At 43.6% G+C, this 17,088-nt stretch overlaps 1 protein-coding gene across 1 annotated transcript in view; it reads left to right on the top strand.

Moving 5' to 3' along the window:
• The window catches only part of GYPC (glycophorin C (Gerbich blood group)), a 48,451-nt gene extending 38,906 nt beyond the window's left edge, over nucleotides 1–9,545 (top strand). Inside the window, exons 2-3 of the mRNA XM_016154628.2 lie at nucleotides 7,276–7,326; nucleotides 8,779–9,545. Coding sequence (XP_016010114.1) covers nucleotides 7,276–7,326; nucleotides 8,779–8,975 — 248 coding nt within the window. The 3' untranslated portion in view covers nucleotides 8,976–9,545. The remainder of the gene's footprint in view (nucleotides 1–7,275; nucleotides 7,327–8,778) is intronic.
• The last annotated feature ends 7,543 nt before the right edge of the window (nucleotides 9,546–17,088 follow it).

Raw genomic sequence — 17,088 nt, 5'->3', positions numbered from 1 at the left:
TTGCTATAGGATTAAATAAGGGAGCATAAGTGGCAGCCACGGCCAGCGCCTTCACCGACTAAATGCACAGAGAACAAATGCAGTGCTTTCTTCTCTGCCCCCAGGACACGTACTGTCACTTCCAAAGTCCAGGAATGTTTTTCCCACAGCTGGCATTTCCCAGGGGCCTCCATGACTGTGCCGGCCTGCATCCTTGCACTCCACTGCCCCCTATGGGAAGTGGTGAGTCAAAGAGCAGGACAGCACTTCCCTTTCCTCTCTCTCTCTCTCAGGATCCACCATCTCAGGGGAAGCATCTGTTTTCCCTGCACTTAGCCATGTGGCCATGGACCTGACCTTGTGGAGAGGCCTGCAGCTGGGTGGCCACATCGGAAGTTCAGAAGCCTAGAGTTGTTCCACAGCTTAGCCACTTTCCTGCCATCACCCATATCAGCTTTCCTCTGCATGAAGCTGGGCTTTGTTCTCTATCTGCCTGCTCATTGTTCGATCTCTTCATTGGGCTTCCCTTAACAAAACACTGTAGGACTAAGGATTTGGTTTATTCCCTCTTATACTGTTATTGTAAATCATGGTCCTGAACATGATGATGAGTGCAACCCTTAGTAAGAAAGACCCTTTACATTGTGACTTAGGACCTTTTCCTTGTGGAGTGTGTGCATATATCAAAGCTCTGCCAAACAGTACCCTGTGTATGAAAGCTGCTGATACTTTCTAAGCTATTCTCTCATTTTCTCTCTGTCTCTGTCTCTGTCTCTGTCTCTCTGTCTCTCTGTCTCTCTCTCTCTCCCCCCTCTCTCTCTCTCCACACAAACAGACACACACACACACACACACACACACACACACACACACACACACAAACTAAGACCCACCAGTGAGTTGGGACTTACTGTTTGACAAACATTGCTCTAAATAGAACTTATATGTCACAGTCACATTTCCCAGAGACACCATAAGCCCCTAAGGTCAAAGACTCACTCTTCATTTTTTGGAACTTCCCCTGATCCCTGCAACAATGTGGGAACACAGAGACACTAGGCACGTAGGTGTTGTTTCTTAGTCAGCTGAACAATGCTAGAAACCCATAACTAGTGTCCATCCTCTGCATGAGCTCACAACATCTGTCAATTGGTCGCTTAGGTGATCAGCATTGAATTACATGCAAAAAGGAATAATAATAAGAATCAGAATCAAAACAGTGGCTACAACTTAGTAAACACCTATTCCAAGCTATGTGCCTTGTAGTTATTATCTACATTGTATATATATTTATTATTTCTAATCCCTTCCTCAAGGTGGGTACTATTATCTTTGTTTTATTCATGCAGAAACTAAAGTTAACAAACATTTTGCTGATTATATTGCTATTAAATGGTCAAACCAGGATTTTAACCAAAGCTGTCATCACAATAATGTGGACAGTGCAAGGTACAGTTTGATTCTCAATTCCCTAGAAGGGTCCAGGCTTTCAAGTAACATTCAACAACTGACATTCAGTGCCAGGCACACAGTGCAATGCTGGACATGGGGCTGTGAGCTCCATGTGGTTCTGGGACTGGTAGAGCTTCTCTCTGTCAGGGGCATTGCAATCTTAAAGAGAGCTAATGTCTTAATAGTTTTATGAGCAATTTTGGGTTTCTACAAAAAGTGTAGATGCCCCTCATGCCTGTCCAATGTCGGGATAGACAGTTGTCTAATTCTGATCTCAGACTTACACTTGACCATAAATAACACCTTGCTTTGCTATAAACATACCCCTTTTGCTGCCAACTGACCCACCTTCACCCACCCGGCCAAGTTCCTGAGCTCAGTATCATTCTAATCCCAAGCACATACTTACTATTCAACCCCAGCCAGAGATTAACTTCCATTCTAGGCTCCTAATTCAATCACACACTAACCTGTCAACTTCCTGGGTGGAATCTGAGCTTATTCCCAATAGCCTTTCCAAATATCCAGTATAACTTCTGCTGGCTAAAACAGCACAAAGGGATGTAACCAGTGAGGGTGCTTATCTTACCATCTCCAGAGGCAAGATATAAAAATCCAGGCTATAGAACTTCAGTGTCTTGGATGGTGAGCAGACATTTGGAGAGAAAATTGAGAACTAGGAAAAGGCGAGCACTAGAGTGTCTCTGCCTGGAAAGTTCACATTGTTGTCTGTAGCAAACTCCTGTTTATCTTTCAAGGGCTGATCCTGATAGTTCCCTTCTGATGTGGCTTCTCTTATGCGAGTATCTCTCAACACTGAGCATATACCAGAACCACCTGGAGGCCTGTTACAATAGATTGCTAGGCCCCAGCCCCAGCATTTCTGATACAGTAGGTCTGAGGTGGAACCTGAGAATTTGCATTTCTAACAGCCTCCCAGGAAATGCTGTTGTTCTAGGGACTACACTTTGAGAACTGATGTCTTATATCATCCCCGCCTTCCCAGACAGGCCAGAGCTTCTGTGCCAATTCTGATCTATGTGGCAGTTCTGGTCATGCTGAAGCATCACTACCCTAGAATCAATCACATTGTGCAACTTGAGCAAAAATTAGAGGAGTTTGGGGCATGGATAGCAGCTTTTCTCTCCACTATGCCCCTTGGTGGACATGAGCTTAGAGGAGGTCTTGTTGGGAGGCTCAACTGATGATCCCTCAAAGGTCCCAGGTCCCATCTGCCTCCAGCCTGGTTGGTCTTCAGAGTGCTTCCAGTATGCCATTGTATAGGTTTGGGTATAGGGTCTCTTCAATTTTAAACAAACATTTAAACAAGAAATGAAGAGACGTGACAACTGACACCACAAAATACAAAGGATTATTAGAAAACACTACAAACAACTACATGCCAACAAATTGGACAACCTGGGAGAAATAGATAAATTGCTAGAAACATACAAACTTCTAAGACTGAATCAGGAGGAAACAAAATCTAAATAGACTGATGACTACTAATGAAATCAAATTGGTAATCAAGAAACTCTCCATAAACAAAACTCCTGGCTTCAGAGGTGAATTTTACCAAACATTCAAAGAAGAATTAATACCTATCCTTCTCAAACTATTCCAAATAACATAAGTGGAGGGAATGTTCTCAAACTCATTTTATGAGGCCAGATTTAGCCTGATACCAAAACCAAACAAAGAGAAAATTATAGGTCAATAACTCTGATGAACATATGTGAAAAAAAATTCTCAACAAATTATTTTAAAAAACTAATTCAGCAATACATTAAAAAGATCATACACCATGATCAAGTGGGATTTATTCCTGGAATGCAAAGTTGGTTCAATATCAGCAAATCAATTAACATGATTCACCACATAAATAAAATGAAGGATATAAATCATTTGATCACAGCAATAAATGCAAAAATAATGTTTGACAAAACTCAACATTCATTTATGATAAACACTGTCAGCAAAGTGTGGATAGAGGGAACATACTTCAACATACTAATGGCCACATATGACAAACCTACAGCTAACATCACATGCAATGGCAAAAAACTGAAAACTTTAAAAAAAAACCGGGACCAAAACAAACATGTCCATTTTCACCACTTTTGTTCAACATAGTATGAGAAGCCTAGCCACAGCAATCAGGCAAGAAAGATAAATAAAAAGCATCCAAATTGGAAAGGAAAAAATAAACTGTCATTATTTATAGATAACATGATATTACATAGAGAGAACTCTAAAGAATCCACCCAAAAACCATTAAGACTGATAAATGAATTCAGTAGCAGGATACAAAATTAATATTCAGAAAGCACATTGCATGTTTATACACAAATAAACTATTGGAGAGAGAAATTAAGAAAACAGTTCCATTTACAATTGCATGAAAAAATAAAATACTTAGGAATAAATTTAACCAAGGATGTAAAATTACTCAGAAAACTATTAAGACATTAAAATAAGAACTAGAAGATGATACAAATAAACGGAAGGCTATAGCATGCTCATGGATAGGAAGAATTAATATTGTTAAAATATCCAAGTTACCCAAAGCAATCTACAGATTCAATGCTATCAAAATGCCAATGGCATTTTCACAGAAATAAAATTATATAGAACCACAAAAAAGCATGAATAGTCAAAGTAATATTGAGAAAGAACAAAGTTGGAGGTGTCATGCTAACTGATATCAAACTATACTACAAGGTATAATAATCAAAACAGCATGGCTCCAGCATGAAAACAGATACATAGATCAATGGAACAGAAGAGACCGTAAATAAACCCACACCTATATGGTTAATTAATCTATGACAAAGGAAGGAAGAATATACAATGCGGTAAAGACAGTCTTTTCAATAAATAATGTTGGGAAAACTGGACAGACACATGCAAAGAAATGAAATCAAACCATTATCTTACATCATATACAGGAATAAACTCAAAATGGATTTAAAGACTTAAATGCAAAACCTGAAACCATAAAACTCCTAGAAGAAAACATAGGCAGCAAACTGTTTGACAGTGGTCTTAGTACAATTTTTTTGGATATGTTTCCTTAGGCAAGGGAAACAAGAAAAAAATTAACGAATGGGACTACATCAAACTAAAAAGATTTTGCACATCAAAAGCAACCTCAAAAAAAATGAAAAGACAGCCTACTAAATGGGAGAAGATATTTGCCAATGATACATCCAATAAGGGGTTAATGTCCAAAACATATAAAAAAAAACATACAACAACACCAATAAAATTAACAATCCAATTAAAAAATTGGCAGAGGAACTGAATAGACATTTCTTTAAAGAGGTCGTAAAAACGGCTAATAAACATATGAAAAGATGCTCAACATCACTAATCATCAGGTAAATGCAAATTAAAACCATAATGAAATATTACCTCACACCTGTCAGAATGGCTGTCATCGATAAATCAACAAACAAGTGTTGTGGAGAATGTGAAGAAAAGGGAACCCTGGTGCACTGTTAATGGGATTGTAAATTAGTACGATCCCTATGGAAAACACTACAAAGGTTCCTCAAAAAATTAAAAATAGAGCTACTTTATCATTCAGCATTCCACTTCTGTGTATTTATCTGAAGAAATCCAAAACACTAATTCAAAAGACATAGGCACCCCTCTGTTCATTGCATCATTATTTACAATAGCCAACATATGGAAGCAACCTAAGTGCCCATCTATATGTGAATGGATGAAGATAAGGTGGTACATATATACAAAGGAATATTACTCCACCATAAAATAGAATGATATTTTATCCTTTACAATCTAGAGGGTATTATGCTAAGTGAAATAAGTCAGAGAAAGACAAATACCATGTGATTTTACTTATATGCAGAATCTAAAAAGGAAAATAAACGAACAAACAAAATAGAAATAAACTCATAGATACAGAAAAAAATTGGTCCACACAAGATGGGACAGGAGTTGGAGGTAAGGGTGAAAAGGTGAAAGGGATTAAGAAGTACAGATCGCCAGTTATAAAAATAGTCACAGAGGTGTAAAATACAGCATAGGGAATAATAATATTGTAATAACTGGGGTTAGAAGGATACCAGACTTTTCCAGGTGATCACTTCATAAGGTATATAAATGTCTAATCGCTATATTATACACCTGAAATATACAATATTGTATGTCAACTGTAACTGAAAATAAATTTTAGTAAATAAATGCAGATCTGATCATAAAAAAAAAAGTCTCTTTTTCAAAATTCCTAATGGCATCCTGGGTATTTGGGCTTGTGTAACCACCCATGCTCACTTAAGTAAGTGCTGTTCTTTCTTCCTGAACTGTGAGGTGCTTAGTGATTCAGTAGAGTCCAGAACAGCAGTCTCTGAGTCCATTAATTCCTGCATGTGTGCATGTATTCCTCCAATCATGCTTTTAGTAAATATTTATTACCTACTATGTGTTTGATGCTAAATGACATGTTGCACTTGTCCACCCTGGATCACAGAGTCCATCATCCACTGCCTGGAGTCTCACGACTGTGCAGAGCTTTGAATGCCCAGCTTTCCTCCTGCCTGTGTCTCCTTCCCACTGCCTCAACTCCTGGTGTGTGCCGGCTCTCTCTCTCTGCTGACTTGAGGCCTTATTTATCCTTCCCACCTCCAGGCTCCATGCTTGCCCCAGAGTCCCTAGCTTGGGTCTCCATGAGGTCTTCCAGCCTGAAGCTCTGCTTCACTCCCATCACTGTCCCTTCTGGCACCAACAGCCTCTTTTTTATCATAAAGAGTCATCTGTCAGCTGTGCTGGGGAGAATGACCTTTATGCACTATATTTAAAGTGATTATCTGAGCAGAAATGACTACTATTATGAAGTAGCCCTCTCTGTTTTAATATGTGTAGTTGTAATGGGAACATGGGATTTCCATGTTAACATTGATATTCCATAGTCTATTAAATCCTTCCTATCACTTATCTCCCAAAAGAGAGAGGAGACACACTGTGCAGCAGCTCAAGGTAATGGGCAGATTCCTGCTTTACTCGAGATCCTAGGCCTCTGGCCAGACCACTAAGCTTCAGAAAAATGCCCTGAGTAACTTCCAGAGTGCCACAGGTATCCTTTCCCACAGAGGATTGGATGCACAGACCTGTAGAGGGGTCTCAAAGAGGGACCTCCAGATGGGAGCCCTCTGGGAGGGTCTTCGAGAGACAAAAGAGAATGAATGCACCCCAGAAGTGAGGGTGCAGGCTCAGTCTCGGCTGCAACTGAACGAGCTGTGTGACCATGGGCATGTCACTTTCTGAGCCTCAGTGTTCTATCTGTGAAATGGGATAATAATACCATCTACGTCATAGGATTGCTGTGAAGACCATGTGATACGACAGACGGAAGGCAATAAACCAACATCTGACATGTGTGGACACCCCACAAATGGTCTGGTTTTACCATTATCGTGAGAAAAACTGAGGCCCGAAAGACAGATGGTGATAGACACTAAACACAACAGCGGGGGCCACTTTCATGCCACTTCAGGTGTCTATCGAGCATCTACCAGATGTAAGCACCACTCTCAGTCAAGGATACAACAGGGAGCCCAATCCTCACACACTTGCGTAGTCCCAGAGGTGCCATAACTGTGTCTGGCCCCACTGATGGTTCACACTGTGCTCTCCAGTGGCCAAGCAAAACCTGGACTCAGCTCTGTGCACACCTGGCCAGAGGCCTGTCCATGCAACTATGCACTATGGGCCCATTGATAAAGCTGCTCACATGTGAGCAGACAGTGCAGGTTCATCTGAGATGCTGCTAGTGTGGGGGAACTTCCTGTCTCAACTTAGGCTCCTCTGTTTTGTTTATAGAGTCTGACGCTGGGATGGCCTGGACCCCAACAGACATCACCATAATCGCAGGTGAGCTGTCCAGGGACCCTTCAAACAGCCAAGAGGGTCAGAGGAAATGCCCAGGGAAGAAGCCACCTGAAGACTCGGGCACAGGGACAGGATATGGCCAGTGCTTTCCTTCTCTCAGGGGTGGTTTTGAAATGTGATGCTTCTCTATCCTTGCTCTAAACCCTACACTGGCCCCACTGGTCACAATTGTGACCCCAATAGGGAGTGTAGGCTGCTGTTTCCCCCTGAGATTCACATGTCTCCCTAGCTCATTAACAGCTCGAGTACTTTATAATTAGATATAAATGAGTAAAAGCAGGCCCTCAAAGACTCCTGCTCAGTTCTATTTAACCTGGTGTTCTTAATTCTCCAGCTCACTGGACCACTGAACCCTTTTTGTTCATAGACAGGATTGTTAACATCATGCAAACAGAAGTGCTCTCCTGAGAGCAGCAGGAAGTTTATGAAATTGTTCCTCAAAAGGGGGACTTGAGAAAACTTTTAACTTCCCCATATTCTCCAACAGCCTCCCAAGCCCCCAAATAAACCTACATTTTAAGTCAAGGCAGAGGGCTTGCTCTGTAACTTCAAAGCTATACCTAAGTTCACAATGCCCCCTCCAAGGGCTGGCCATTAGCTCTACTCAAACTGTCTAATCATCCCCCTTCACCCATTACCCCAAGGCCCTGAATGACCTGGTCCTACTGACCAGCCCTCAAGCCTCACCTCCTGACCCTTTCTAACTTCAAACAGAAACTAAGGACTAACTGCTCCCCACACCCCATGCCCTTAACACACATCCTCCAGGATCCCCTCCATCCAGATTTTTGCTTGGTCACCACCTGCTCCTCTGCAGACTTTGAAGACCCCACCTTCCAGGACCACAGAGGAGATGGGCTGGGGCCATGAGCAGTGAAACCATACTTCTCTCAACTGTCCCAGGTGGCCCCAGCTCAGGTGCAGGCCATCACCCTAGCATTTCCCCCTGAATAGGGCACTCAACTCTGCTTAATTTTCTAGCACCTTTCTGGTTTTAGCACTTCAAGTTCCATGCCCCAGGAAATTCCTCTGTAAGGATTGTTCAGGTTTTAAAAATGGAAGTTCTGGGTCTGCTGAACCCCTCATTTTAGGCATACCCACATAGTTAGAAATCATGTCCATAGTTCTGTCTTGCTCAATGCACTGCGTGCCTTCTCCTGAGGAGGGATCAAGTCTGGGAGACTATTCCAGCCTTAGTCTGCAAAGTGTTGCGTGAAGGGGGGAGGAGGAGAGAAAAGGGGAGAGAAGGGGTAACTCAGATGGGTGCAGATGAGAGGTGAGCACACACAGGGCAGGGAGAAGAGCGGCAGGAATGAGCCAGCTGTATGGAGTTAGTGTTTGTTGTAGCAACGTGCCTGTCCTGGCACCACCCCTGTGTGTCCTGAAACCCTGCTCCAGTTCCAAAAAGAGCTGTGCATTTCTTCCTGCCTGCAGGTGTGATCACCGCTGTGGCCATCGTCCTGGTCGGCCTCCTCCTTCTCATGATACACTACATGTACAGGCACAAAGGCACTTACCACACCAATGAGGCCAAGGGCACGGAGTTTGCTGAGAGTGCAGATGCAGCCTTGCAGGGTGACCCATCCCTCCAAGAGACCGGTGATGACAGCAGAAAGGAGTACTTTATCTAAAGGGCACCAGGCCTCACCATCCCCAAAGCCTCCTCTGACTCCATGACTTCACTCTGCCACCTGCCCCACCAAGCAGACTGCGAGAGCACCCTTCTCAGCCCAAGATAGGCGCTAGTCCTGGGAACACCAGGTGCCAGGCCAGGGAGCTGGGAGGAATAGAGGAGTAAAGCCAGGAGAGGCCTCTCCCAGGGACCCAAGGATGCAGTGACCATCCAGGAGGCCAGTGTTTGCTTGGCCAGAGGGAGAAAGTGTCCTTCTGGGCAGTGGTTTGTTGTCAGTATGATATGAAAGTACTTACTGGGGGTGAATGGTGCAGGTGGGCCTGGGAGCAGGGGAAGCAAGAAAGTGAGTCATCAGTAGGCTGACTGGGGACAATGGCATCAAATGTCAGTCCTTGACATTTGGAAGAATAGCAAGGGACAGAGCTAAAGGTACCTTTGTCTCTTGTTGATCCAGCTCTAAGTGATTGGAAATAAATTTGAAATGTAACTGAGCACTCAGAGTCAAACAGCACTACTATAATTGTCTCTCAGGAGGAATAAACTCCTCCCAGGACCGGCTTTTCACTGATGTGACTGTGTGTCTCTGATAGTGTGTGCGCATGCGTGGGGGGATGGCCCTTCTGGCTCTACTGCCAGATCCCAGCACTGAGGGCTCCTGGGCCCACCAAGATGGGGAGGGAGCAGTGACCAGCAATTTTTTCCCCACACAGGCACCAGCTTCATGAAACAAATGTAAAGGTGGAATGTCCCTCTAGAAATAGATTGCCCCAGTTACCAGGGCACTGTCTGAAGCATTGATTCTCTAATGCACAGTTATTAGAAAACAAAGACCTGTTAAACAAATATGAGTGAACCCTGTCCTTTCCGTGACAGTGACTGGAGCACAGACTGCAGAGCCTCACTCCCTTGATTTGGGCCTTGACTCTCCTTTGCTGGTTCTGGAACCTTGGTCAGCTTTCTTGAGCTGTCTGGCCTTGACATTCTTATCTCTCTAGTGGATATGCCTTCATAGTACCAACTCTCAGGGTTGATTGCAGGAATTAATGTGCCAAGTGCTCACTGCTGTCTTCTGACATTGATAAGTGGTTCGGGATAGATAGTGTCCATGTGTTGGTTAACAGAAGTGTCTCATTGCACCACTTCTATATGTTTCCTGAGCAGTAACCATAATTTAAAATGAAGAGCAGAGAAGGAAGGTGAACTTACTAACCATCCTCTTTCACGAGAATCTCTCTAAGACCCCTAGCAGCTCAGCAACCACCCAGAGACCATCAGCTCTAAGAGTGAAGGCTGCAGCCTGGCTGCCCTAGAGCTCAGGTTTCTGAAAGTTGCTGGAAGTCAGCAAAAAGATCCCTAGTCCCTCTCCCTAGGCAGAAAATTAGATCCAAACTCAGTCAAGAATGGCCACCAACCAAAGGAGCCGGGAGCCATAGGGCTATCATGAGGGAGAGAAAAAGAAAAGAAACAGGGGATAGAACCTGGCCAAAAGGTGAGACCGTTCCTTGGGTAACCCGAGTTCACTGACTCTCCACTGTCTAAAATGAAGAGTTTGGCTATATCCATATGCCCCAAACTCTGATCCATAGAACACAGCTAAGCAAAATTGTGATAAACGGCCCAAACACAAAGGGTGTTCCACGTGCAAGTAGGTTTGGAAAATGACATATTGAGCCAAGTTAAAGCAATGCAAGTCTTTCCAGCACCTTTAGTGTTCCAGTGTGTGCTGCAGTTCAGGGGTGGGGATAGGGAGATTAATGAAGCATTCCCCGAGTGTATTTGGCCAGAGAGCCCCTCTCTTTCAAGAATACCTACTTCAAATTTGTGGGCCCATAGTTCCTCATAACACATTTGGGAAGCACTAAAAGACTTCAAACATTCCTTTCTTTTTTGATATAACTTCAGGTTTTTGAGAATATATGGGTATATGGCTTCATCTTCAAGGATTGTAAGCACAGATCACTGTCCAGTGGGCACAGAGGAGGCACCTAGAACCCCCAAGCAGACATGCCTAGCTTTCTTTTAAAAGGGCTCCTGGGAGAGAATCACCCCAGAGTCCCTGAGCCTCCTTGAGGGCTGGTGCCTTTGTGGGGAAGAGAAATACTGGTCATTCCTTCCTCCCTCACCTGGTCCAGCAGCCCTCTGAACTGACTAGTTTCTGAAAACTGGCTTATGGAAGCTGGGCTTCTTGGCCCCTCACCTTGTCTTCCTCACATCCCCTGGTCCTCACCCTCTTGCCTATCCAGTGTCCTGGAAAACTGTATGGAAGCACAGCCTGCTCCCAGTCCACTGGGTCCCCAGTCCAAGCCAGAGTCAGATGCATTGTGACATGGAAGCTGCAAGGTCAGGTTGTCCAAGGTGGCCAGTCCAGATGCCATCTGGAAGGGAGCTGGCAAAGGCTAAATGCAGAGGCAAGGCCACCACACATGGTAGTTGTTCTACCATGAGTAGAGCAACTTAGATGATGTGCATGTCCATACATGAGCATGCTTATGTGTGCATGCGTGCACGTGCGTGCACGCACACACACACACAGGCATCCAAAACACACTGATGTGCAAGTAAATGGTGCCCCCTCCCCTCAGGTCAAGGAGCACACTTTCCTCATTTTGATTCCTCCTCAACAGTGCTCTGAAGTTTTTCTCAGCATGCCTACAACAGATGTTGACTGGGACACACATGCACAACAATGCTCATATCAAATCTCCAAGACCTCTGAAGGAGAAAGGAGGGAAGTATAGAGGAAAGGAAGAGGGGAAGATAAAAAGAGAGTCGGGGAGAAGGCGGCTGGAAGGAGAAGGAAGGGGAACTAGCACACTCTGTGAAATCCTAGCTCTTTGTACATGGTTCCACCTTTAATCCTTTCAGTAACTCTCACAGGTGGATGGCCTCATCCTCCCTTTAGACTTGTGGAAACTGAGGCTTACAAAGACTGAAGGGCTTGTTAGAAGTCACACAGCTTCTTAGGCCCAAAACACTAGCAGGTTGGAGAGAGGAGCCTTCTTCATTCCACAGGCTGAGATGAATCCACAGGAGCTCTTCATGGGAGCAGATCAGGTGCACCAGGACTCAGGGCTGCTGGAATGGCCCGGCCCGATTCTCGGGTCAGAGCACCCCAGACCAGGTCTCTGCCATCAAGACCTGGGCAGTGGTGACCTGGGCTCCTGTGCCAACATGCCCATTTCCATGAGGGCTAGTCAGGAAACAGAGGCAGCTCTAAGTGATGGGAGTTGGTGCCCAAGTGGAGTCCTGGGTTATTGGTCCTTAGCAGGATGGTTAGCAGGATAAAAATGCCAAGTGCTTTCAGATCAATCGTACCTCATCCACACCTCAAGCACCCAGGAAGCTGGCCACCCAATTATTATTATCAAAGAAGAAAATGATCAGCTAGATGACATTATGTCAGGATATCTGTACTGACTCATCTTGGATGATCTGTGCTTTAACAAAGTACTCAATCCCAAAACAATATTTAATAATGAATTTTCAGATCCAGAGACAAATAGATCATGTACCTATGTGTCTGATTATACAGCTGCAATCCACACACATGTATTACGTACCAATCTAAATGTAGGGATGATCTTGCTGAATAGAGCAGGCCCTGTCTCAAGGGGTCTGTGCTTGATGAGAAGGTAAACATGTGAAGTACACAGCCCTAAAGTATTATAGATGCTATGAGAGAAGTGTCACAGATCAGTGTGGAACACCAAGGAGGGAGAGGCAATTCCACTTGGGAGATAAGGTGGACTTAGGAGAGGCTTCAGAGAAGAAGGGAGGGCTGGGTCATCTCACAGCAGACTAGGGCTTGACCACAAAGTCTGTTGGGCCCCTGACTAAGAAATGAGACTGCCTTACAAGCCATAGGGAGTCCCTGGAGGAACGGGTCAATCTCTGTCATAAAGATATGCACTGATCAAGTTAAACAGGACTCAAGATGGAAATGTACTATGAAAGTGTACAAGGGAGCTTCTAAAAGCTTATCATGGTGTGGGGTGGAGACATCTGGTTGTGGAGCACACCCCTTACTCCAGCTTCCCCATCCTTTAGTCAGTCTAGATTTCACATGACCCAGCTCATCCTGCTTTCTGGGAAAGAGACCTCATTCTTTCACCAGAGAACAAGGTAGTAGGTCAGGCTTTGAGCCAACTGTCATGTGAATATGAGAGAAGAAACTTTTCCTCAGTGGAAGGAACTCCTGATGATTGCATCCTGTTTATGTTCCTTTGGAGGAGACACTGCTCAGATGTTTTCCATTTTTTTTTTTTTTTTTTGCCTGAGGTTTTTTATCATCATAGCAACAAGGATTTTGGGACGAACAGGATTTTAGCCGGCCCAGCGCCACAAATAGAACTACAGGCACTTTCATGTTTGCAATTTAACATGTCCACACGTCATAGAAAAAAGAATGGTTCTGGCATCGGACAGAGTTGAACAAAAATCTCCCATCTGACATAAACTAGCTCTGTGACCTAGGAAGAGTGGCCTAACTTTTCTGTTTCGGAAAACAGAATGAACAAAATGAAGATAAAATCTTTGAATTGTAAGGTGTTTTGAGTATAAAATTCAATAAGGATATAAGCTTGTCAGTAATTATGAAGGCATGGAGATTTTTCCTGCTTGCGAGTTAACAAGTCAGCCTGTGACATTTTCCATGAATGCTGACAAAAGATATGGACATCTTGCTCAGGAAGAGGGGCTTTATCACTCACAGCACAGCACACGTATGGACATCAGCATGTTTGCTTCTATCCTCCTTGTCCCAGTGAGCAACTTAGATGGCCGAGTGGATGTTTGCCCATATGGTGGGTTGAGTTCCAGAAGAGAAGCCCTGAGCTAAGAGAACCAGAGTCTTGGTTGATGGGCAGTAAGGTGCCTGTCTTCTGCTCTGGAGGAACTATCTGCATCTTCCAGGGCTGCTCGCTATACAAACATCCAAGAAAAGATTGCCCAGAACAAAAGTCAGCTCATGCCTCACTCACAAGAAATATGAGAGACCCACAGAGAATAGTCTCTCAATGGGGTAGGCACTGCCTAACACAGTGCCTGGCCACATGAGTGCAGGATAAGTCCTTGTTGAATATGTGTGCATATACATGAATCCCTAGTCATACACTAAACATCTGTGCTCAGAGTCATTTAAAATATCCCTGCTTCTCACCAGCAAATCAAAAGCAACTCTGCTTCATCTCTGCTTCTTGAGGCACATGGGGGAGTTTAAAAGAGAAAATTTTCCCATCCCTTTTTGAGTGTATGAGATTTGATTGTTTTCATTGGTTTGTTGTCATAGGAACAGTAGAGATGCACCTTGTGGAAAGTCAGGTGAAATCATCATTCCAGAGCCTTGGCAATGAACTGGGATGAGATTTGCCAGCCTTTATTTCTGAGGCCATCATGTGATCAGGAGGTCTCTGCCAACATCACAGATCTCCAAAGATGCTTGAGACAGGCAGACCTCCCAAACTTCAACTTCTAACCAAACACTGTGGCTATCTACTTTTCAAATTATTATTATTATTATTAATTATTATTCATTTTCTCTCCCAGTCAAAAAGTATCTCAAAATCCCCTCCTTTGATACAGCAGAACATCAGGGCTGATCCCTTACATCTAAAAGTCAAAGCCTGGCTATCCTAACCTGGCCCAGAGTAAGATGTAGAAGCATATACTGAGACCCCAGGCCTCCTCCAAGCCTCCTCATACAGACTGACTCAAAACTTTGCTGCTGCTGTGCATCCTGGGGTGCATGTACACTCGAATCCCAGAAGGGGATCCTCAGGCTGTGAGGGGACATTCCTTCATTCAGGGCATCACTCAGCCCCAGTATCCCATATCCAGATGGGCCTGGGATTCCAATATGACAGATTTAGTTCTCACATTTGCCTTTTCACAGGATATTGTCATGGCTGGGTCCTACCCAGCCTGGTGCTCTGGGCCTGCTAACCAAAGTGTGTGCATTGGGGAAACAGAAGGCAGATACAGAGGGTGGGGGACTGTCTAACTGGTAATAAATATTTTTGCTTTTCCATTTAGTCTTGAATCTTTTGTGTATAGCTCCTTTGGTTGGAACTGAAAGAGGAGTAAGTGGAGAGAAAAAAAAACACACCTCATCAACTAACAGAGATCTTCCTTCCAGCAAAGAGATTCCTCAACTAAGTCAAGTAGAATATTTTCTCTCTCTTCCTCTCCTCTCCTCTCCTCTCCCCTTCCCTCCCCTCCCCTTCTCCTCCCCCCTCTTCTCTTTTCTTCTCCTCCTCCTCCTCTTCCTCCTCCTCCTCCTCCTTCTCTCTCCTTCTTCTTCTTCTTCTTCTTCTTCTTCTTCTTCTTCTTCTTCTTCTTCTTCTTCTTCTTCTTCTCTTCTTCTTCTTCTTCTTCTTCTTCTTCTTCTTCTTCTTCTTCTTCTTCTCTCTCTCTCTCTCTCTCTCTCTCTCTCTCTCTCTCTCTCTCTCTCTCTCTCTCACACACACACACACACACATTCAACGAGTTTCTATAGTTTATATCAGTTTCCAGTTCCCTTTCCCTAAAGACACGATGAGGACATTTAAACAGAAGTTGCCAAAGAAAGAGCAGCACTAGTTAACAAAGAGTGTTTTGGCTACCAGTGTGCTGTGAGTGGTGACCTATTGAGTATCTACTTCTTAATTCGCTTCCTCATCACAATTCAAAGAACTTTCTTAGGTTTTGTCTATGCCCTTGCTCAAAATAGAGTGCTAAAGGTTAGTCAGTTTCTTGGAGGGCAGTTTTCCCCAGCAAGCTCTGTACTGTGCTGTCAGAGGATGGTTCCCCAAGGCTGCCACTCCATGTCTCTCCAAACCAAGGGTTTGCTCTTCCACAGCCCATTGGCATCCTCCACTGTCTCTGTTTCTGTCAGAACAGGAAGAATATTTTAAACTCCAAATGCTTACAAGAGTCAATTCTTGGTTGTAATATGAAACACATCTCTTTATGCTCTTGATCACCAGGGATATATCCTATAGCCACACACAATAGGGAATTAATTAATTGCTCTTGAATTATTTCATGCTTAAGACCTATACTAGAACTTCCATAGCCCATTGAGTTGAACACATGTATATCCACTGCCTTTGTTCCTTCTCTGTTGAAAATACATAGAGGTCATTCTCCTCTTTTGATATATCAGAAAGGTAAGGAATTAAGACCTTAAGCAGGTTGCCTAACATGAGTCTCAGTGTCTCTATCTTTAAAATGGGAATAATAGCACCAACTTGAAGGGGTTGTTGTGGGTTAATCACGTAGGTGAAGCAGCTACCACAGTGGCCAGCAGGCACTGAGTGCTCTGAGTCCTATTACTGTTATTACCGGTGTGGTTGTCTCACAGCCTCTGGGGCCAACACAGAGGCAGAGGCCAAAATCCTAACCCGGCACCATTCCCTCTGGGCCACACTGACATCCATTCTTGCCATCAGTGGTTCTATGCATGGGGGCTGCAGCTCCTTAGGAGGATTTTAGAACTTTGGGTGTGCCTGGGGTTATCCGTATGATTGGTGACCCTTCTGCAGTACGTGAGAAAGTCCCAACCTTTTAAATGTGCTGCTGGACATTCAAATAGGGGATAGACCTGTTTGTTACTTGAACTTTACATCATACAGACAAAAAGTATATTTACCCAGTTTCATACACAATGAATTTTCAAATGTGATGATCATGTGACTTGAGGGAAGAATTGCTCTTTGGGGAATATCCTATCAACTGCAATGCCCTTCAAGGTGTATAAGTCATCTCCAACACAGAACACCCAAATACATCTGAATTTGTGGCTGTCACAGCAATTCTGTGAATAAGTACATTTCATATATAACTATTCTTCTGTATCCTTTACTTCAAAATGTCAAACATAAAGAAAAATCTTCAATAAAATCTCCTTTCTCTTCGTCCGCATTTATCCATTTTAGGTAGGTGCAAACATCTGATAACTTCATTATATTTTCAAATAGAGTCGGGTCTGACATTTACATATTATAATGCATAGCATTTTATTATAGATTGCTTTCCTTTTATTTCTCCTTTTTACTACAGTTATTATGGTTGGGGCTTACTGACTTTTTAAAAAATTATATGTATGGGTAATTCATTCTATCTTTGAATTTTAT

This window comes from Rousettus aegyptiacus, unplaced genomic scaffold (genome assembly GCF_014176215.1).
Source record: "Rousettus aegyptiacus isolate mRouAeg1 unplaced genomic scaffold, mRouAeg1.p scaffold_m13_p_2, whole genome shotgun sequence".
NCBI lineage: Eukaryota > Metazoa > Chordata > Mammalia > Chiroptera > Pteropodidae > Rousettus > Rousettus aegyptiacus.
Note: the sequence above shows the minus strand (reverse complement) of the source record. Positions and strands in the feature narration are given on the sequence as shown.